This window comes from Hippoglossus hippoglossus, chromosome 22, assembly GCF_009819705.1.
Source record: "Hippoglossus hippoglossus isolate fHipHip1 chromosome 22, fHipHip1.pri, whole genome shotgun sequence".
Classification (NCBI taxonomy): domain Eukaryota; kingdom Metazoa; phylum Chordata; class Actinopteri; order Pleuronectiformes; family Pleuronectidae; genus Hippoglossus; species Hippoglossus hippoglossus.
The window spans coordinates 12,348,795-12,371,428 of NC_047172.1; the positions used below are offsets into that span (position 1 = coordinate 12,348,795).

A 22,634-nucleotide genomic window follows, 5' to 3' on the forward strand; every position below is an offset into this window, starting at 1 on the left:
AGCACCTCTTGCTCACAATGTATATTTTTTTAAGGCCTGGCGGATTTTTTTCTTTATTCTTTAAGTAGCCAAGGGTGTTAAACCTCAACCAACAGTGCAAAGACATTCTATGCAATATACGGTCTTTCAAACTTTAATCTTTTACCTTAATGTGCCCCAAATAAATCATCATATATTTATCTCATCTGTGTAAGTTCCATTATTTACCCACAGGTTTGTACTAGTAACAGTTACAGGTGCAAACTCAGTCCCGACTAATATATAAAATACTCGAAAATAGTGTTTTACTATTGAAAATTAAAAATATCTATTGTCCCTTTTTATTCTGTGTTTATTTCCATTCATTTAATTTGCACATTACTTCTAATATACCGATAAACCAATAAAATGGGCTGTAACAAACCGTGCAGCATCTGTATCTGCAGCAGCACAAAGTTTGATTACATGAATAAAATCAATAACAGAAATATAAATTGATAGGCAATACATAACAGTTGAACAAAACAGTGACACTGTGATACACATGATACAGTCTTATAGTTATGCAGTACTATACTGACAATGTGTGATAATGTTGTAGTTGTATGATTATACGAACTATGACCCAGTCTCTACTGAAAATAAATTGTGCTTTAATATCACACCCAGGTTTGTAACATGAAGGTTGACAGTATAAAACCTAGACTGTATATAAAGATGGACAACGTTACAGCTCCCAGAAAGTGAAGCCATACTCACCTTATCCATGTTAGCAGATGGGACATGAGCTAAACTTAAAAAGCATTTTTTCTGGTTAGTTATGTCTTAGTTATTTAATACAAAAAAAAATAACGGGCTTAAATGTCATGATTGTCAGCTGAGACTGATTTGGTTGACAATTGGTTGAAATTTGTCACATAGAAGGGACTTTGATACCACGGCTCATTCCTGCAACTCTGGCTCCGAATGTGCTGGTATCTGGGATATTTGGGCTTCATTTCTCGATAGTTGGAGAAAGTGGAGACATGCCGTCCATCTTAATATACAATCTATGATCCGAGGTGTCCCTGAGTTTGGGATTTACTCCTTGACATCATTTTCTGAGCTTTACCTTCACAAGCAACATTCCATCTCTTTAACTGAAAGTCAAAAAATGCTTCACTTTCATCTCTGTCCACGTTGCAGGAAGCTGAATTAGTGTCAGTTCATTTGCACAAACTAGCGACAAATTCTCGGCTCCTCTCAGTTCAGTGTCTTTTCTTGTCAGTGTTACTACCAAACCTTTCAGTGCCATATATGGTCCCCTATTACCTAAACTGGTAAAAGCCAGATCCTTGGATTACTGCAGGAGCTCATCGTAATCGTTTTAACACTACTCATACAGAGACCTCAAATCATATCGACATATGTGGAAACCCCCCCTAAGGGTATTAGGGGGGGTTCTCTATTTGGTGTCCATTAAAATAGTTTGAGTTCTTTGCATGCATTCATAGGTCAAAGGTCACTGGCCATCTGTTTCTACCATCTGGCTGTTTTCTTTGGTAAGTGAGCAACAGGTTTGGTCACCGTTCCCTCTGATGCTCACGGACTCCAGTGTGTGGACGAGGTTTTCCAGCCCCCACAGGTAACCATCCTCACGGTTGCCTTCCTTCCAGGGAATATCGTGGTTTAACATCTGGCCCTCTGGTAAAGCTGTGGTCTTTCCAAAGTCAATAATCCAGACCTGTGCATTGCCCTTGTGGTCATGGATGAAGAGGAGAGAGCTGCCGATGACCTGTGAACAAGACGGAGGGTTCATTATTTGTTAACATTTGCATTTCTTTCTTCTGCTCCTCTTTATCCATAAATACAGACAGGTGACAAAGGATAAACTTGAATAATGAATGACTGCTGACGTCTTTATGCAACATTGAATCCTTACCAGTTTATTTGATACACTAGAAATAATGCCCTGCAGTTGTATGCCTCCGCCAACCAGTGAGGTTTCAGTTGATATACAATTTATTTCATACTCATATGAGATCACCGTGACCTTTGGCCTCTGACCACTGAAAGGCCAAAGTAGTGTACTGACCCTAAAGAAGAATTTAAAATGAATGTCCTGGTGCAACCCTTTACTTTGGGTGTGCATGTTTGTTTTTCTTTAATTTATCATTCGTCTTCAGATGAATCATCACCTCGTGACGTCTGAAGAACTCTGATGTCTTTAGGGCCTGCCGGATCTCCGTCAGTCTGCTCAGGTAAGACTTCTGTATTTCAAGAAAACAACAGTAAGGGCGTATCATAAGATATTAACATGGGTGTTGGCACAGTGTATATTTGGGAAACCCCAGCATGACAGAAAACTCAAACATAACCACAGCGTGAATATTTACTTTGGGCTTTGTGGATTGATTTACTCTGTGGTTTGCTCTCGCAGTTCAAACACTGTGAGTGTTGTTTTCATTTATCATTGAATGAGTCTCAACCTTTTTCACAAGTGTAAGGACTGGGTGTACAAAAATATTTATATATGGGTGTTTGTAGTTTTTGTAGTGTTGAATGTCTGATGCTGTGTATACTGTATATGCATAGTTAAGCATATCTTGTTGTCATTACATGTGTGTATATATAATATATGTGTGCACTTACTATGATGTTAACGTTCCCGCCAACAAAGTCGGCGAACACATGGATGACGTCCTGCTTCGATCTGGTTTTCTTGAAGTCAGTTTGACATGTACCGTCACATTTCTAAAGAGAGAAAAAAGCCTCAATTTAAGAACGAAAAGAAATTAAACAGTCACTGAAAACTAGAACATAATGACGTGTAGGAAAAGTCAATAGTAGACACTGAGCTTGACAGCAGAAGCAGGCAAACAGCAGAGTCAGGGTGTGGGTAGAGGTTGGGTAGCAGGTAAAACCAGGCAAAAGGTGAGAAGAGCTGATAAGGAGCAGCTGACTTGGTGGGCAAGGTGGGAAATCTCAGGATTATGGGCAGGGCAGCATTTCTTTAAGGGCGCGGCCACACAATGGAAAATATTGGCGAATGCAAATATAGCGGGTCAAAGTTCACCAACGCAAAGCCACACTGTGATTTACCTCGCCACAGGAACCAGGTAGTTTACTCGCCATTTAAACATTTGCGTATGTGTGACTGGACCCTAACATTGTGACAAAGGTCATTTTCCTCCATTTTTGACATCTATAGAGTGCTAATGTCTATGAACAGGAGGAATTTTGTGTGGATCTGGATAATGATCTGGATTTTGTGAAGCAAAATAAGTCTATTTAGAAAGGTGACCTTTATCCAGTTCATTCAGAACAGATATTTTGTCTGTGTTTATTGTAAATAGTTTGCATAACATTTCTGAGCACATAGTGTACGGGTGTTATTCGTGTGTGAGGGTAAGGCAGGGTGTTGACAGCTGACTCCAGTTAGATAATCACTCCCCTGCTTAATTTGTGGCAGCGAGAGAGCTGCCACAGACGAACAGAGACAGATGACAGGGAGAAGACAGAGGGCTGAGCTGCCACGGGACACTGTAATCAGACGGTCCAGTGAGAAGTTGTGCGGTTCAGAGGGCAGATTTATGTTTAAGGTACTGAATTTATGTTTGAAGTGTCGATTTCTGGGATTTAGAGTATGGTGCCGGTGAGCGCCAGTTGCCTGGCTGGTGTTGGAAGACCAACGGCAGGGGACTTGCCTCAACATGTAAATGTAATTTGGTTGCCAATCAGCCTTGGCGGAGGTATGCGCTCTCTAAGTGCCCTTCTAGTGTATTCAATGCCATTAGTTTGACTGTTAGCAGGATTACTCAATAACTACTAAATCAAATTCGGTGACATTTTGTGGAGGTGTGGGGAAGGACCTGAGTAAGAACCCGTTCTGGATAATCGAGAGGATCCAGGACTTATTTTCTTTCAATTTCTTTAACATGTCATCAGCCTTGGTGGAGGATTGTTCTCTCATAGTGTCCCTCTCGTTCCTTGTAAGTTAGGAACTATGATACATTATGTTTAGATTTATTATAACTAGCTTTAATTCATCCTTAATGTTTAATGCACACTGCATTCACAAATCTATTGTCATCTCCAGGCTGGTTTGGAAATTCACCCCAGAAATCATCTCACCATGAGCCAGCTTCCCTGAGCACTGTGATTAACCTGTTAATCATGATAATAGTATATGGACGTATCACTCCCTCTACCTTGATCCCTTCTATCCTGAAGCCCAGGGTGTTGGTGGAGCTCATGGTCTCTCTCCACTGCATGTAGCGCGGCTTGGTGACGCCTCGTTGAGCGTGCTCCTGGGGAGTCGGCCCTTCGCTGTCCACCTCCACCATCTTCTTGTACAGGTCCTCCCTCGGCTTGGGCCGCTCTCGTGCTCGAACAAGCTCCTCCTCCAAGTACGTCCTGAAACAGCAGGAAAAAATAATCCTTGAGGTGCAGGAGCCGTGTGTTTACACACTACTATTATTTTTTACTTACCACTACTATTTACTTTAAGGGTTTGTATAGTATTCACACCCAAGTTATTAAGAAGGAAGATGGTTGTTAACAGACACATAGTGTTCTTTGTATGAAGCCATTATGACTGATACATTACTGATACATGTCCAACAGTTTCCTAATAAAGCCACATTTGAATTTTTACGTGGATCTGCACCAAATTCCGCATAAATATCAGTCCCCTAAAACATGTCCGTTTTTTTTTCATCAAGATCCATTAATTATTCTGAATATTTTGAGAAATAAACGAACATGTTGCAGGTATCAGCGTATTTATAATATTATTCTCTCATACAAAAGTGAAGACTGCTGCATAAATGCCTTAAAACATCATTACAGAACTGCACAGGTGTGTGCAGCAACACATTTACTCTTGTCGCATTCGTACCAGGCGATCATGTGCAAACAGATGTGGATTTCAGTTTCAGTTTGTCAGCCACACTTCCTCTGTGCTGCGGAGGGAAGCTGAGAGGAGACTCCAGCGTGCAGTGTTTAACTCTAAAAGTCTGAGTGTGACTTTTTGCAAGTAAGCGGTTTTGCAACTTTGTGGTTGAGAATTTTTCGACAAAGGGGAGTCTCCAGGGACACCCTGAGCATGTAAATGTGTGCTTATGTGTAGCCTCGGTAACACAAACACACACAGAAATATTGAGATTACATTAAATAAAGTCTGTATGTGCATGTCATCTGTTTGTTTGAGTGAGCTTAACTCAGTTCAGCTCGCACAGGGATGGGTGTCCAAACCTGCAGGTCTGTGCACTCATGAGCGTGTGCATATTCTGTGTGTGTGTGTGTGTGTGTGTGTGTGTGTGTGTGTGTGTGTGTGTGTGTGTGTGTGTGTGTGTGTGTGTGTGTGTGTGTGTGTGTGTGTGTGTGTGTGTGTATTCGTGCTTGTGCACACGATTCAGCAAGGCACTACGCCCATTGTGGCAGGAAGCCAAGCATATAGCCTGCAGTTACAACAGGTGTTCCCTTGTAGAGCAAAAATGCTTCAGGCAGCATGAACTGTCCCGAGACTGCACTGATCTCATTCATATTTCAACACAACATTATTAACTAACATAAAAACACACGCAAATAGAAAAATGATATGGCATTATCTTCTTAAATTGGCAGAAATACGATTAAAACCAAAATCCCTATGGTACATGTAATGTTGCTTTTATATAATTAAAAGTAATAGAAATAATGACAAAATATCTACTACTTGTACATAAATGAAATCTTACTCCCTTACCTGACTCCCATCTTACAGTCCATGACATTGGGAAGTTCAAAGTTTGCCAGCAGGTCGGCCATATGGAGGAAAGACTCTCCGTCTTTCTCCACGACGCCATGGTAACCAGGAACAAAAGGGAGCAGCGCGTCGTCCCTCAGCTCCTCAAAACACTGCATCTCGTTTTCTGAGAACTTCTTCAGAATCGAGCCCTCATCTGCTGCTTTGAAGTTACCTGGAGTCAGACGTAGAACAACATTCCAACTTTCCCAAGCAGGAGGGACAGGCATTTAAAATATACGGCCTCTGAATATAGCTGTCACCGAAAATACAGTACATACAGTACCTGTGTATGGGAATGTTAAAGTGCCCATTCGGCAACTGCTGTAGCTGTTCTAATCCCCATCCCGGATGTGATGACCTCGTATCCTCCCAAAAACGACACAATACCCAAAAGAAACAAGTCTAAGCTTGCACACCACATACTGACAGTGGAGATAGCGAGGATATCAGATTTTTACCGTCGAGGACCCACAGTGTCACAAACAGTGTCTGATGGTCTGGATAGTCTGTGATACAATCTTAACAGGTCATACCTTTATGCCCAGCGAGCTGAACCCAGTTTAGTTTTCTCCTCTGGCTCGCGCTGAACGGCCATTGAACGATCGTCTTTAACTTCCACCACGGCTTGCTCTGGACAAGACACAAGAAAACAGATGGAAAAGATTACAACAGATCAGAATACAATTGTGTAGAATTGAGCGATAGTTTGAGGTTTGTGTGTCCTTGTTCACATCGATGACCTGATAACAGGATGAAGAGCTGTAAACTTGCTGACTTTGGTCTAGAATACAGCGACTGGGTAGAAATCCGATCACATAAGCAGTTTGAGCCAGTATATCTGATGCCAGGCCTTTTGGTTTTCCACTGCCTACGATCTGGGTCAGTTAAATGCCATTTCGGTAGAAACTCATATCTGCTCTCTGCATCTCTATTCAGCATCTCCAGTCTGGTGTGGCGATGGACTCACAACTTTGATTCACAGGGTAAATCCCCCTAAACCGGCTATTTATCATCAGGAGTGTGAATTTACAGCTACAGACAATTTAAGGTTGAAGAGGAAACATCTTGCACTTCTCATCTTTGATCAAATTGTTAGATATTTAAGGGGAAAGGTTTTAATGCCAAATAAACACCAGCCATGTGGTTGGCCTCTCACATCCCACTCACTCTTACACCCACACTACACATTAGCATGCAGGTATATTGCAATCAGTGGTGCTTGTCTGCTTGCCTTTCACAGCGATAGCTTTCAATTTTGCATAACTATTGGGGTTCGGGTCAGGACCTGCGCTATTGATTATTTTTGTCAATAATTGCCAAGTTTAATCATTTTGTCCAAAAATATTCACCTGTTCTTAAAAGTTTAAACTTTTCAAAATTGAGTAGCACATTTGGAATGTGTAAGACTGCATGCCGCGCAGGTGGAGCATCTCTCTGCATTGATTATTTCTGGTTAAGGATGTTATGAATAAAAATAAAATTAGAACTGAGGAGTAAATTAGTTTTTCTTGGCAGTAATTTCTATTTTTTTTATGTTTGTTTGTTTAAGGGCTCATCTCCTGCCATCCCTGGTTTCACCTTCTTTTTGTCTCTCAGGACTCACCACACACACACGCACACACACAGACACACACACACAAACATACACACACACACTGAGGGAAACACTGTAACAGCTTGCAGATTTCACAGACACAGTGGCACTTCTCACTTGCAGGGGACGGTCTGTTTTACTCCCTCCGAGAGAAATGACCAGATCTCACCACACACTTTAACGCTGACATTTCTACATTTCTAATCAATATAAGGAAGGGAAAAAATAACTCTTCAGCACTGAAAGGAAAACTTAGAACGTACATGTATTTAAATCCCAACTTCAGGCCTCTGTCACATCATTTCACTTTATGTGCTCAGAGCGAAAGGGGAAATGAAAGAGGGACTCTCGTGTTAGTGACACACTCGAGCGTCTCACGGTTCACATGGCTCACTAATAGCAGAACTCCGCAGTGGTCAGCCAAGCCTCTCTTAAATGTCAAGTGATATGCTTCACTTAGTGCTAGTGTTTACTGACCATATCACGTTGTGAAGGTATTGCACGTTCACAAACCCAACATTTGCTTCATAGCTGCAAGTCTTGTCTTGACTTGCTCGTCATTTAATGCAGACAGACAATGTTTATGTAACTGATCAAAGACAAAGAACAGAAACAATCATCACGACTGTACAACACAAAGAGGTTACAGACAAAATATACACACTCAAATGAAACATAGTTATTTGCTTGGAGTACACTGCATCAGTCAATCCTTCATAACAGTGCTTTTTTGCTCTACCTACAGGGTTTATATCTATTTTATCTATAATCAATATAAAACAGAGCCTTAAATGAGATGTCTCTTATTGATGTATTCTTTTAGAAGTGTCCATGGCCATTGAAAATCATTGCCTCTGTAATGCTCCTGCAGGGCCGAGGCTGTTCCGTTCTATGAAGTGCTTCAGCCGATTATTTAATTAGGATTTCTCACTTTCCAGTTCATAAGTATGATTCTTTTTACAGAGAGGAATGTAAACCATCCATTTTATATCCCAGCAAGCATACTCCTGGGGATACATCTTCATTTATTATAGAACTCTGAATTTCCATACTTCTAGGAAGTACAATAACATATATGTCAGTGATCCATTTTTACCACAACCGTGCCAACATAAGTCCGGCATATTAGGGTTCATTTTCTTCAGCTTCTGTGGGTTTATATTTGTTCGGTATAAAATCTTCAACTGTACAAGTTTGTATCAAACGCATTTTGAGAGATAATTTGTGCGTCTTATTATGGTGTCCCATTGTTCCAGTGGTAGGTGTTTCACCAGATCAAGTTCCCATTGGGATTTGATTTTATTCATGTCATTGCAGAAGGAGAGTAATAAAAGTTTATAAAGTTTGGATACTGTACCTCTATTTGTTACAATCTCGTTTAATTTTTATTATCCATAACATCATGAAGAGCATGGGGTGTTTGCCATTAAAGGCCAAGTAGTATGTGTATATTTCTGGTATCCCTACACCGCCTTTTCGAACCCTTGAGTTTTGATGTGAATACAATGACCCTGAAGCCCTCTGGACAATATTTATATTCCACACAAAGCCTGATTTGGAAACTTCATGCTCTTCAGACCCTGCTCCCCTAGCCAGCCTTGATGAGTTTGAACTGATAACACATACTGGTTTCACTGTCAAGTCAGAACTTGACACAACAGGTTTGCTAAAAGTTTACTTATGTAACATAGGGAGTGTATCAGAAGCTGCAGCGGTGGAAGTGGTTTTCAAATGCTTTGCTTAGGTATTCATTCATCGGTTCCCAACATAGAGAACAACAGGCATCTACAGAATCATAAGATAAATCTTAGTGGTTGTAAGTCAATTCATAGGCCCAGGAAAGAAAAAAAATTAAATATTATGCCGTATCTATCTATCTATCTCGAGGGGGATCAGAAAACACCTATGACAGTCAAACAAATGTTGAGAGTGTAAAGAAAACAAGTACTTGAATGAATATTCCGTGTTACTTTCCACCGCTGCTGAAGAAAAAGACACGCAAAGGGCAATTAAGTTTCATTGACTCACGAAACTTTAAATAAGCTGATTAGGACCATAGCCAAGGTTTCAGTACTTGTTGTCAGACGCCTCTTTTCCAACACCGGGCCTGTGGTGTGTGTGACACACTGTTTTACAGATATATCTCACTGCTGTGATGAGCCAGTTTGTCCAGCTGCCTGTCTGTTTTCACTCTGCTCTGTTGTATTTCCATCTAAACTCTCTTCACCATGTTCACTCAGGTTTAATCTGTAATATAAACTATAAGGCCTGAAAAAGGGACTGATAAAGAAATGTTTCTTACTTCCTGAAGTGGTTCTTTGTTAAATGTCAAAAGTCAAGGCTGAAATTAGCTCCTGACCACGAAATACATTATTACAGTGACATGTTAGCCTGTGCTGAAATATTTGTGTGTGTGTGGGTGTATGTGTGGGTGTGTGTGTGGGGGTTGAATGGGCAAGGGCATAGAAAAGAGCCTATTTTCCGATGTGGAACAATCAACATCTTTCCATTTTGAGTTTCTATGACCAAAAGAGCTATCACACACACGCACACAAACACAAACACAAACACAAACACACACACACACACACACACACACACACACACACACACACACACACACACACACACACACACACACACACACACACCGGTGTTGGCACAGCCATCCTTATTAGGACTTTGCATTGACTTCTATTCATTGTGAACTACCGGACTAAAACCTTATCCTTAACCCTCTTAGCCCTAACCCTAACATTCACCATGACAAATTCATGCCCAATCCTATAACCTTACCCTAACCACAATTCACATCTCACTCCTAACCTTAACCAGGACCTCTGAAATTATGTTTTGCCTCATTAGGACCAAGCTTGAGGTCCACTGGTCCTGACATGGTCAGTGTTTATGCTGGAAAATCTCCTAAAGAGGTAACACAAACGTGACACACACACATTATGAACACACAGGCCTAACAGACAATGCGTTTTCAGTTTGTTTCAAACAAAGTGACAGCTACAGACCTTGTATGGAGAAGGGAAGGAGAAGTTGTAGAAACATAAAACACACAGACACACACACACAATGAAGTCTGAATCTGAGTCTTGGTGACGTGATGACAGTTGAGACAAAAAGCAGATTATGTTGTAGAGTAAAAAGGGCTGAAACATGGAGGTGACTCACTGTGATCGCACTCAACTTCCCTACAGCTCACATGGACGGACGATGACTGTGTTAAAGCTGCAGAACTATGTGCTGTTCTGTTCAACTCTAAATGTAGAAAATCGGAATTGATGCTTCTGAAAGGTACATAACAACACAGTGTGTGCGAGCGTGTTCAATGGGACTGAGCGACTCATCGGCCCAAGAGTAAAACTGTATCAGCCAAGAATGTCAAAGGCAAACAAATAGCAGCCTCAGCGTTTATTGAACTAAAGGCCAATGCTTCACCACTTGTGTGTGTGCTGAGGGCGGGACGCACTCTCTGTGTTTAAGGTCAGGGCTTGCGGTGCCAAAACATGAAAATTGAACGACTTGTTGATCTGACATTTAACATGCAACACATGCGATTCAAGCACATTAATGTGTGTCATTTGTAGGAGGGACATCAGCAAAAAAAAAAAGGGTGGTTTAATAAAGGCCACAGAGAAAGAATCTTTAGAAAAAAATCATGAAAGCAGCGTTATTTTTATGTTCAACATGTGCAATGGGACGTCAAGTCGTACACAATAGATACAACTATGTGTTATAAAAGCACAACTGTGTCAGAAGCATTCCAGAAGCTCGACACACAACAAAGGGGATCTGGCTTTTCAGCAGCAATACACATGGTGTTGGTTTCAGTTCACACAGCGGGATCATTAAGGTGATGTGAGAGGTTTTGATAAGCCATTAAACATGAGGAGACGTAACATGATTTCAATGGGGACAATCACATTTCCTGACGATCTTCCTGCGTGCACTCTGGCAGGGATCTCAAAGGCTGTTTACTCTGTCTTTTTTACATGAACTCAAAGAACTCGTTTGTTTCTTCATCTTAAACATCACATATAAGCAAAGGACAGATAGAAAAATATATCCTGGAATAAAAAAGTAATTTACTCGCCATGGAAAATCCTTCCAAAGAGCTCACTCTAAGAAAGCATTCTGCAGGTATCTCTGACTCCAGAGCTGCAGGATCCGGATCTGACACTACTAAAAAATTATGATATTCTCATTGTATTAACCAGTCAGACCAAACTTAAATCTGAGTTACACAACTGTTCCTGGCCTCTCTCCCTTCTCTCCCCTCTTTTCCACCCACCCCTCGTCATTTTAAAATTGAGTTGGTTTTTTTCTCCACAGTTGCCTATATGCTTGCTTGTTGTGAGAACTTTTGTCTGTCTGTAATATTGTGATTTTGCACTATATGAATAAAACTGAACTGAATTGAATTGAATAGTATCATCACTCTGCAAATGTCTCCTCTCTGCAGTCAAACAGATCCAAGAGGTCTCCTGAGAGGAAGTATACTCTGCTGGCTGTTGTTTCTTCTTTTTGAAACATCAGCCCTTTACTGTAATTCTATAAAGGATGCTGATTTGCAAAGTTGCACATGGGGGAGGTCAAGCGTGGTGGTGTGTTTGTCCCAGGATACAGACAAGACTTTTTCTGTGGTTGATCTAGTCATGCATGGTTGTATATGACAGCAGGCGACAGAGAGAGTTGTATTTTACATGTTATAAAACAGGCTACCACAAACTACAGTGGATTTATGTGCTTGTAAACCACTTCTCAAAGTCCATAGTAACCAGATCATTGTCTGTTGGTTGCTCACTCACCTCTCCAGTGTCCACCAGATGCTCCAGAGCGATGATGCCTTTGCTTTTGCTCTCGTTGTCACTCAGTAAGTCATCTTCGGACTCCACGGCAGAGGAGCCCGTGGAGGAGATGGAGGAGTTGGACAGCTTCCTGCACAGGGTACCGACCACCTCATCATCCCAGTCCTCCTGCCGCATCTCCCGGGAGCAGCCGCCTCCCTCCGGGGTGATGGTGACCTGCGGTACCCGGCGCTGATCCATCACTGCAGTCGGCGGCGCACCGGTTGCTGACGAGGGTGAGATTTGAGCGGCTCTCTGGAGGAGATCATCGCAGATCTGTGGGGACTTCGCGGCGGCTGTTCGTCGCTCTGAGCGGGGCCCCTCGTTTATTCCAGTCCCCGGGAGCCCGGAGTCCTTGGAGCTCTTTCTCCTGCACTCTTTGGGCATTGGAGAGCCGGATCCACCGCGAGGGCGCACAGCAAGAGGCGCAAAGCTTCAGACGCTCCAGCCTTTAAATCTGATCATGTCACTTTGACAGAGTTCAGACTTTATGTTGTTGTTCTGACGCTGCTTTGCGCCACTTCCTCGTTGATGTCCGCGGCTTCACACATGAAATACCAATGTCTGCTCCGTGCGCAATGACGCACAGGGGAACCCCTTTCTCTCGCTCTCTCTCTTTATCTCTCTCTATCTATCTCACTCTGTCTGTCTGTCTGTCTGTCTGTCTCTCTCTCTCTCTCTCTCTCTCTAGCTATCTATCCCACTATCTCTCTATCTGGCTATCTTTCGCACTCTGTCTGTCTCTCTCTCTCTCTCTCTTGCTCTCGCTCTCTCTCTCTCTCGCTCTCTCTCTCTCTCTCTCTCTCTCATTTTTTTCAGTTTAATAACCTTTATTGGGATGACATTCTCATGTGTTTCCAAAGAACAAATACAATATTAAAGTCAATCACAGAATCAAATTAAAGATAAAAATGGAAAGAAAACATCAACTCCAGCAATAATAGATATTAATAAAAGATATATAAATAAACAAATGAAGATGGTGGCATGTTTCAAATGAGCAAGACGGTTGCGGTCGCATCCAATATATTTTGGCTTCATTTCTGGATAATGGTAGAAAGTGGAGACGCGTCGTCCATCTTTATCAGTCTATGTTGTAAAGTGAGCCTGAGTTTTATTTCCTTTTACATAGAACATTTGCATCACTGAGTATTTCTATTTTTCAGTATAGTATGATATGACAGCATGGTCTCAGCCTCTTCAACTTGAGGCCATGTCTTGAGTATATTTAAGACAACATGTAGCTCTAAAACCTACATTTTTTCCACGTTGCATGCTCTTAATTAAATGTGTCCAGGACAGAAAAAAATGCTAAATGTAACCCTTGTTTAAAGGTTCAGAATTTAGTGACATCTAGTGGTGAAGTTGCATGTTGCAGCTGAAGACCCCCCACCAAACATGAGAGAGAACCTGTGGCAGCCTGCAGTTGTCATAAAAACTCAAAGGGTGTTTAGTTTGTCCTGTCTGGGCTACGGTAAATAAACATGGCAGACTCCTTAGAGAGGACCCGCGCCCGATGTAAATATAAGTATTTCAATCCAAAGGGCCCATTCTAGGGTAAAGAAAACAACAATTCATAATATTAAGATAAGATAAGCTAAGATAAGAAGTCCTTTATTAGTCCCGCAATGGGGAAATTTGCAATGTTACAGCAGCAGAAGACATCACATAAGTAGCACGCAGTACTTGGGTGAAGGAATATAAAGAAATAGAAATATACAACAATATATAGAAAAAATATAAATGTGATTAAACCGGTATATACAGTGTAAAGAAATATATTATGTGTCAGAATATGTACAGTGAATGGATTGCACATACGGTTTATATTACACAGAATTTGTTTTACAAATGAATATAGTACAGTGAATATTGCACAGTTGAGAATGTTAAGGTGACAGTCCATAGTGGTGGTGCATGGAGTTTTACCAGGAGCAGAGCTGGTTGTTCAGTCTTACTGCTGCATAAAACACACTACTGGAAACATTACTAGGATTATTTTATAATCAATTTCTGCCAATAAATCCCTTTCAGCTAAATCGTCATCACTCTGTCAGCTGTACTGGGCTAGGTTGTTTGGGCCACACTCCAGTCCAGTAGGTGGCGGTACTACATACCACTTGCGGCAGAGTGAGACCTCTCTCCTGCTGTGGTGAAGCTAACCCCTGAGTGTCCTGAAGCCATTTACTCTTCATGCACTTTGCTCCCCTCTGACTCTCGCTCTCCCAGAACAGACGCCATGTTCGCCGTCAGAAGCGCCCTCCGCCTCGGCTCCAGGCTGTCCGTGTCCGCGGCGGCGAGGAGAGGATGCGCCGGCTCCACCATCCCGGTGGACGACGTGGTGAACGGACTCACCGACGACCAGATCCAGGTTCGTCACACTGGGGGGGACCAGGCAGAAAACAAACAGTGCAGATAATGGTGCACGGGAGACACTGGTGGTGAAACAATCACAGAGAAGTCACCTACAACTGAGCTACATCACAGGAGGGTTTCATGGCGATTTGACGGAGGGTTATTCAATCACGGGGGGCGCACCTGACGTGGTGACATAACGTTAGCTAGCAGTCCTTCGTGCTAGCTAACCTACGTGTCGTACACATTGAACTGTGGACGTGTTACTACTACGTTGTCTTTGCTAACAAGGGCTAGCTGGCTAACGTAAACATTGGCTGCGTTCGGGAAAGTCCATATAATCTCCTTCCCTAACCACTAGTCAGTGACCCCGTCAAGAGGTCAAGGAAACGTGAAGGAGAAGACGTGAGGAGTTAGGAAAGGAGAACCCCACTTACACTCATGTTGTTGTTTTTTTTTATAAACAACTTTACTTATAACAGAAGATACACATAGAACGTACAGTTGTTATAAAGTTTCATGTTTTAAAACAGAATGACCTGCGCTCACTTTAACAATAAACACTGACTCAAATGTTGTTGGAACCTGAACAGTCCTGAAGTTTACTTTGTGTTTGTTTGATTCGCTCAAGAGTTTATGAGACACGTTGAAAATGTGACGTGTAGACACACACACACATTGATTATTGTGAAGGGCCTACCATAATATTTATAAGACTGCACCAACTTAGAGTTTTTCCCTTGCACAGTTTACAGCTTTCGTTCTCTGAGACTTTCTTTCATATCCAGGCAAAATTATTGTTCACTGAAATATCGTTAACTAAATCGATATTGGAACAAATCAAATGGAATTGAACCCAGCCCTAGTAAATATATCCCCAATGCAAATGGGACCTGTCAAGAACAGGTATAATAGGTGTATTACTGCGCTGCCAAAATGCATCTATCATTATACAGTGTGCTTGTGTTTTTAGGACATGTCATAGTTAATTTCGCTTTTTATGTTTTGCACAGCTCAGACAGACGGTGCGTAAGTTCCTCGCAGAGAAGCTCGCACCTCAAGCTGATGAGATCGACAAGCAAAATGAATTCACAGGAATGCGGGTGAGTTGAAACTTATTAAGTGCACCTATAACCTCCTGTAATCTTTTTGTCAAAAACAAATCAATAGCCACATCTGGACTCTTGGAGCAGGATTTCTGTATTGATAACTTTCCTTGCATTGTTTTTTTCTCCAGGACTTCTGGAAAGACATGGGAGAGATGGGGCTCCTTGGGATCACTGCTCCAGGTACGATTCTACAATATACTGTATGTGGAAGTTGTTGCATTACACTTACCTATACCTAATTTGGGTGTAGGTAACAAATATCAAGTCAATGGTTTTGGATAAATCATATTCACGTTTGTAATCAAAGCATGGTCTGATGATTTCTCTCTCTTTTTGTTGGTGTTTGAACATTTAACATAAAGCATTTATGTCCTCTGTTCATCTCTTTCAGTGGAATACGGGGGCACGGGACTGGGCTACCTAGATCATGTCATTGTCATGGAGGAAATGTCGCGAGTGTCAGCAGCCATTGCTCTTAGTTACGGCGCCCACTCAAACCTTTGTGTCAACCAGATGGTGCGCCACGCAAACGAAGAGCAGAAGGAAAAATACATGCCAAAGGTCAGAACCAAAACAGTTCATACTGTTTTAAAAAGCATGAATTGATTAAAGACAATTAAGGAATGCTTCCTTCCCCTCTGGCGCCTCTTGTTGTCAGTTAATGACAGGAGAGCATGTCGGCGCGCTGGCCATGAGTGAGTCCAACGCTGGATCAGATGTCGTATCAATGAGACTCAAAGCCAAGAAGGAAGGTAGGATATCAAAACCTCTGCTCTGTATATAGTGAAACCCACATGTCCCCTGAAACATTTTATTACCAGAGGTTGATTCAGTAATGTTAGGTTTGTGGAGCGCACATTTCCGTGTAGGACTTTACCAGGTTTGTCTGATTTTAATCAAATGAGATCAGCAATTTGTATTTTCCCCTAAAAAAATCAGACTCAGTGATTTCCACATACTGCTGCACTCAGTGGAGTGAGTGTGAGCCAAAATACCAATACAAGGACAAAACTGGAATAAAGCAACTAAATGGCCCAAAGCCAATGGAAACAATGAATGCAAATATATAAACATGAATTTCAAATGATCTCCTGAACAAGAAAACTGTGAATAAATTTAACACAAGAGAAAAGGTAGATAAACAGCATTGGTAGGCTGTAGAGGACGAAGTTGTCAGTGTTACAAGCTTCAAAAAAGGAACTTTTGTGTGGGTGGGGGTGCACATATTCACAGAGATGAAAATGTGCTGCTGTGCTTCCACAGTGAACAAGTGAGGAAGTGATCCTCAGTGGCCACACCTCAGTTCATGCCTCGTAATTACTCATTTTCATGCTGTTGTTCATACTAAGGTAAAAGGTAGTGCAGTGCAGGTCTAACCAGAGAGACTGAGATGTTTCCAGAATGAGATGATTTATTGTTGAGCTGTCTGCAAATGGGAGGGCCTGAAATAGTTTGAGTAGTTGCCTATTAAATAACCAAAATCACAGGCTGCACTCACGTCTCCTCTCCTTCACCTTTGAGTAATATTGGTACGTTTGTTCTCTTAACGCTGCTGTTAAACTCTCCTTTTGACTTTGTGTATTTTTACAGGCGACTACTATGTCCTGAATGGCAACAAGTTCTGGATCACTAATGGTCCAGATGCTGACGTCCTTATAGTTTATGCCAAGACAAATCCAGAGGCCCATCAAAAAGGCATCACAGCTTTCATTATTGAAAAGGTAAATGCAGTGAAGTACAGTATGGAGATATTCTTATTCTCTGAGCCAGGACTCACTTGTAGCTCAGGATGTAATGAGTTTTACATAATTTCCTCTATTCTGGTGATTAGCCTTGTATTTTGTTAAACAAATAACTATAATGTGAGGAATCTCTATATGTATATATGTAATTTGCCTGTCCCAAAAACTGTTCATCTCATATATTTCCAACTTGGCTGTTGTGTTGTTGTCGGTCCAAGGAATTGCAGTGGTGCAACTTGGATATGGGAAACGCTCAGTTTTAATACATTTTTAATAAATGGGCTAATAAGGTAAATGGACTATATTTATACAGCCCTTTTCCGTCCATTCACACACCATTCATACACTGTGAGCACAGTCCGTAGGGGGGGGAGGGGGGTATTCAGTATCTGGCCAGGAAATGTAGACTGGAGGAGTGTTGAACCTCCTGGTTAGTGGACAACTCTCCACATCTTGAGGCTGGGGCTCATTAATGTAAATGACAGCAACAACCACGGCGTGTTCACTACGGCAACGAAAACTGCTTCTTGAGTTTGGGGTTCTGCATAATGAGCTTCGTCAAACTATAAACAGGCAAACAGCTCTTTATGCTGCAGTTTCAGAACTCTGCAGGCTGACTCGACATGTCCTCACTAAGTTGATCTTAAATTGCCACGACTTAGTTACTGCAGATCAGATCTACTGTTCAAAGAAAGCTCCGAGCACCAGCCGAGCAAACCGTATACCCCTTCCAACCAGTCATGCATACAACATGTACCGCACTAGTGGTGTAAATCTGTTAGGTAGTGACAGGAATCACAGCAAAATAAACAGTTTTTGTTCATATATGTATCTGTGTGTTTTGTAGGGAATGCCGGGATTCTCTACAGCACAGAAGCTCGACAAACTCGGCATGAGAGGATCAAACACCTGCGAGCTGGTCTTTGAAGACTGTAAAGTCCCAGGTGTGTGTTAAAATGCCAACGCTGCCTTATGTCAACTTGTGTAAAACACTAGAATCATAGGTCAGTTTTTATTTTGGCTCATTTCTTCACAGCTAATGTTTTTTTCCCTGTTTGTTGTAGAGAAAAACATCCTTGGTCCACTGAATAAAGGTGTTTATGTGATGATGAGCGGCTTAGATCTGGAGAGGCTGGTGCTCGCATCGGGACCTATTGGGTATGTTTTTAAAATCACACGTAAAACATAATGTGTTGTGGGTAATCTCTGTTTTTTGTAATTTTTTGTAAATATGACGGTGCAGGTGCTTAATTGTCAAAAGCTCTTGACTCTTGTAATTTTCTGTGCATTTTCTTGCTGTATTCTCACATGGGACAAGTTCTGCTGTATTCTCACATGGGACAAGTTCTGCTGTATTCTCACATGGGACAAGTTCTGCTGTATTCTCACGTGGGACAAGTTCTGCTGTATTCTCACGTGGGACAAGTTCTGCTGTATTCTCACATGGGACAAGTTCTGCTGTATTCTCACGTGGGACAAATTCTGCTGTATTCTCACGTGGGACAAGCTTCTGTAAAATGTTCAGAGTAACTGACGCAGACATTTGTGTTCTCACAAATTGTCCCTCCAACGTGCTGAGTTCAGTGCCTGTCTGAAAGCAGCTCATGACAGACATCGGTCACGTTTTAGTTTTTGGCTTCTTGTATTTGACATTATGGGAGTTTTTGTTAAATATTCTAGTATATGAGACTTGAATTGTTTATCATACCATTAATACTTTGCAGCATCATGCAGGCAGTTCTGGACTTTTCCATTCCCTACCTACATGTCAGAGAAGCTTTCGGACAGAAGATTGGTGAATTTCAGGTTTGACTTTCAGCCTCCACTTTATTACAATGTTGTACAGTTTTAAAAGTCAAAAAGATAAATTTCATAAATTTGAAAGTTTTGAATAACCTGTTGAAACTGTGTGTGTCGTGTATATCTGTTTAACAGCTGATGCAAGGCAAGATGGCCGACATGTACACCAGACTGAGCTCCTGTCGACAGTATGTCTACAACGTTGCCCGCGCTTGTGACAAAGGACATTTCAGTTCAATGGTGAGAGGATTTCTATTCACTCATCTGCTCCTGCAGAACACTGTTAAGAACATGAAAAGATTCATGTAAAATTTGCCTCAAAAGTTACAAATGTTGAAATGCATTTGGAAGATTGATTCATTTTTCTTCTTAGTCATTTTTCTTCTTAATAAACTTTGTAAACGTGTTATTAAAGTTAATTTCAGGTCTTATAGCTTGAAAGCTATTTTGTTGTGTTAATTTGGTATTAATTCCTAAATATTGCAAATAATTTGTAATATTTCTCCCTATAATATTTTTGTGTGATGTTAAAAAACACTGATTGTAATGGCAGATAAACATTTGTAGGATTGTGGAAACTTTCCTATCATCATCTGTCTGTGAATGTCAGGTTTTCTCAATGTGTTCAACTTTTCATATTGTATTAAAATAGTAGTTGTGTAGTTTATTCTATCTTGAATCTAAAACTTTCTCCGACTGAAGGAAGGTTGAAAAATTCTTTGCTTAAGGCAGATGTTCCCTCAGCATGTCAGCATGTTGTTGTTCTTTTTCCAAATGGATCCCCCCTACCACCCCTGCACACCTTGACTGTGTTGGTTTGTGTTTTCGTTGCAGGATTGTGCTGGAGTCATTCTGTATTGTGCTGAGAATGCCACTCAGGTTGCTCTGGATGGTATTCAGTGTTTGGGTAAGTCCTTTTAATATAGTAAATAATTCTGTCAATAAGTTAACAGAACACCACCAGACAGGCACTGGGTTTCCTGGTGCTCTCTCTCTCTCTGTGTCCCTGTTCTTCTGTCTAAGCTAAATATGAATATAATTTAGAATGAAATGAAATGACCATTATCCGAAGCCAACTGACTGTAGAAAGATTTGGTAGTGGTAGCTGCAGTGAGGTAGCATCACACACAGGTTAGCTAAACGTTGTGCTGCAGGCGTAATGAAAGAGGGTGCATAGTAGAAAGAGTGCAGTCGACTCCCCCACCAAACTGTAGAAACTTCATTTTAATGAAAATTATCAACTGATATATTGCCTCTTAATATTCATGATTCCATTTACACTTGACACATGAGCACATCATATTTTATTACCTTATTTTGCCCAGTACACAGACAGTATACTGTACAATATAATGTATTAATACTGTGTACCATACTATACAGTATTTAGTACCCAGAATGGAATAATTGATGCAAACAAACAAACATGTCAAGATAATTGTGAATGATTCTGTTTCTTATTTGTGCTTTTTTTAAGTCTTTATTTCAAATATCAAGAGATTTACATACTGCAGCTGATAATGTGTTTATCAAGTAGCATTATGTATGTAAATGAATTAGCCTCTTGGTAAAATATGATTTGTTATTCAAATCATTCTTCAGGGACAAACACACGTGGGTTATCAAGCCGTGCATACTGATATACATGTTGTCGTCATGCAATATGAGTAGAAACTGACTTGACATGTATGCATGTGCACTCAAAAGCGACACGGGGGAACGTTTTGTATGTCGCATAAGAAAACCAATAGTTTGACATCTTCACATGACTTTGATTCAGACAGATGTGACACACTGTCTTTAACCTGCCCTTTACTTGTCAACAGGGGGGAACGGCTACATCAACGACTACCCTATGGGACGATACCTACGTGACGCGAAGCTGTATGAAATCGGGGCAGGCACAAGTGAAATCCGCCGGCTCATCATCGGACGAAGCTTCAACTCCATGTTCAAATAAGCTGAAGTGAGGAAGAGCGAGCGCTGAGGACGGAAGGACTGAATGATGAACAGTTACTCACACCCAGGGCCTTAACACCGAATGAGCCGATGCTGCTGTTTGGATGTTGTGGGTTTTTAGAGTTAGCGTTACCAGGGATTTTCATTCATCTGCAGCAGGAAGTGTCAGTGGACAGTGATGTTACAACAACAACAGACAGAACAGATGAAATGTTAGTTTAGTGTCTGAAGTGGCCTTCATGTCTTTTTTTTAAAATAAATATTAGGTTGTTTTTGTTAAAGTTAATTAATAACCACTGTAATACCAATCAAACACCAATATTGCAATAATGGAAACATGCAAACAAACAGTGTCACAGATTTTCCTTTTTGAGATGAAAATGGATTGAGAAACACGGCTGCTTGTCAAGATTATTTTAGTTTTCTCTTGAACACTCCTCCAGACCTTCAGAACTGCTGCTGAGAAAGAAGCGGATTGTGAATGTTGTATTATTTATTGTGAGGAAAATGGATGCCACGCTGTTGCTCCAGGACACGTTGGCAGGTCACTGTTCCTTGGTTAGAACCTAAAAACATTTTTCTCTAAACTTAACGATCATCATCACTACAGTTAAAATGACAAAAGTCTCCAGATTTTACTGTGATCGTTCACTGTAAATGTGAGTTAATGTTTGTAACATAGATGTAAATTAAGGCCCCTTCAACGATTTCAATGCAAACTGGAATGTTTCTGATCATTAAACAGGATAATTTGATGTCTGGGAGTTCTCTGTTGAATCAGTGTAAGATTCCATGTTTGTTTTTATATGATGTAAATCAACCCCCCTCAGATGCTGTGAGACTTGTTGGTCTTCTCTGTAAAGGACTTTGAAGACCAACCAGTAGCTGTACAGTTTCAACATGTATGATATATATGACTTTTGTTTCCAATTAATAAAAATAAAGCATTTTTATTTCTTGACTGCTGGGTTTTTTTTTCAGCCTAAAGAATCATATCCCACATGCAGACTTCTTTTAAAATGTTTGCTTCATATTTAAGAAACATTTATCTGAATTAAATCTGCTCTGATTTATGATCAAACTGAAAGTAAAGCGAGCACTGCTGGTTTGACACGTAGAGATGACTTTACTAGGCATGAGCAACACGATTCAGCCATTAATCAGGCACCAGTTTCTAGCTACAAGCTTGTGTTGTAAACTGAGATGTGGACATAAAACAGACAAGTGTCTGGTGAAAAAGGTCTAAATCTCACAGAATCTGACAACTTCTTTAAAAATGGGTTTTTGTTAGTTCCCTCTCAGTGACTCAGAATGATTGGTGAGCAGAAAATAGTTTGGTGGGACTCTGTCACTGCTCCTCTGTCTGATAGAATCACTGCACTGGTCCAAAGGATTCCCATTACTCTCATGTTGTTTTATTTCTTAACCTCCCCCAGTGGGGATGAAAAGACTGGCGATTCAGATCTG

General features: G+C 41.0%; 2 protein-coding genes across 2 annotated transcripts; one reads left to right on the plus strand and one right to left on the minus strand.

Annotated features, from left to right (window-relative positions):
• Window positions 1-955: 955 nt before the first annotated feature.
• Window positions 956-12,902, minus strand: itpka (inositol-trisphosphate 3-kinase A). The gene is made up of 7 exons (XM_034576132.1): window positions 12,164-12,902; window positions 6,283-6,379; window positions 5,708-5,921; window positions 4,170-4,374; window positions 2,611-2,712; window positions 2,157-2,228; window positions 956-1,753 (listed from the first exon to the last, which is right to left on the minus strand). Exons 1-7 carry the CDS (start codon window positions 12,587-12,589, stop codon window positions 1,481-1,483), a joined length of 1,389 nt encoding a protein of 462 aa, XP_034432023.1. The 5' UTR covers window positions 12,590-12,902; the 3' UTR covers window positions 956-1,480.
• A 1,363-nt stretch (window positions 12,903-14,265) lies between these two features.
• On the plus strand, window positions 14,266-22,128 carry ivd (isovaleryl-CoA dehydrogenase). Its single transcript, XM_034575888.1, has 12 exons — window positions 14,266-14,573; window positions 15,571-15,660; window positions 15,795-15,846; window positions 16,058-16,227; window positions 16,325-16,418; window positions 17,257-17,387; window positions 18,256-18,352; window positions 18,473-18,566; window positions 19,133-19,214; window positions 19,344-19,448; window positions 20,043-20,115; window positions 21,035-22,128. The coding sequence occupies exons 1-12, from the start codon at window positions 14,442-14,444 to the stop codon at window positions 21,166-21,168; spliced, it is 1,254 nt and encodes a 417-aa protein (XP_034431779.1). The 5' UTR covers window positions 14,266-14,441; the 3' UTR covers window positions 21,169-22,128.
• Window positions 22,129-22,634: the final 506 nt, after the last annotated feature.

What these genes read in the sequence shown, in the direction of transcription:
- itpka (XM_034576132.1), bottom strand. Translation starts at nt 12,589, where the DNA reads ATGCCCAAAGAGTGCAGGAGAAAGAGCTCCAAGGACTCCGGGCTCCCG. An exon ending in GACTGTAAGATGGGAGTCAG is followed by an intron (nt 4,375 to 5,707) that starts GTAAGGGAGTAA and finishes CTGCTGTTTCAG; the next exon opens with GACGTACTTGGAGGAGGAGC. An exon ending in GCGGGAACGTTAACATCATA is followed by an intron (nt 2,229 to 2,610) that starts GTAAGTGCACAC and finishes CTTGAAATACAG; the next exon opens with AAGTCTTACCTGAGCAGACT.
- ivd (XM_034575888.1), top strand. Translation starts at nt 14,442, where the DNA reads ATGTTCGCCGTCAGAAGCGCCCTCCGCCTCGGCTCCAGGCTGTCCGTG. An exon ending in ACTCAAAGCCAAGAAGGAAG is followed by an intron (nt 16,419 to 17,256) that starts GTAGGATATCAA and finishes GTATTTTTACAG; the next exon opens with GCGACTACTATGTCCTGAAT. An exon ending in AGAAGATTGGTGAATTTCAG is followed by an intron (nt 19,215 to 19,343) that starts GTTTGACTTTCA and finishes TCTGTTTAACAG; the next exon opens with CTGATGCAAGGCAAGATGGC.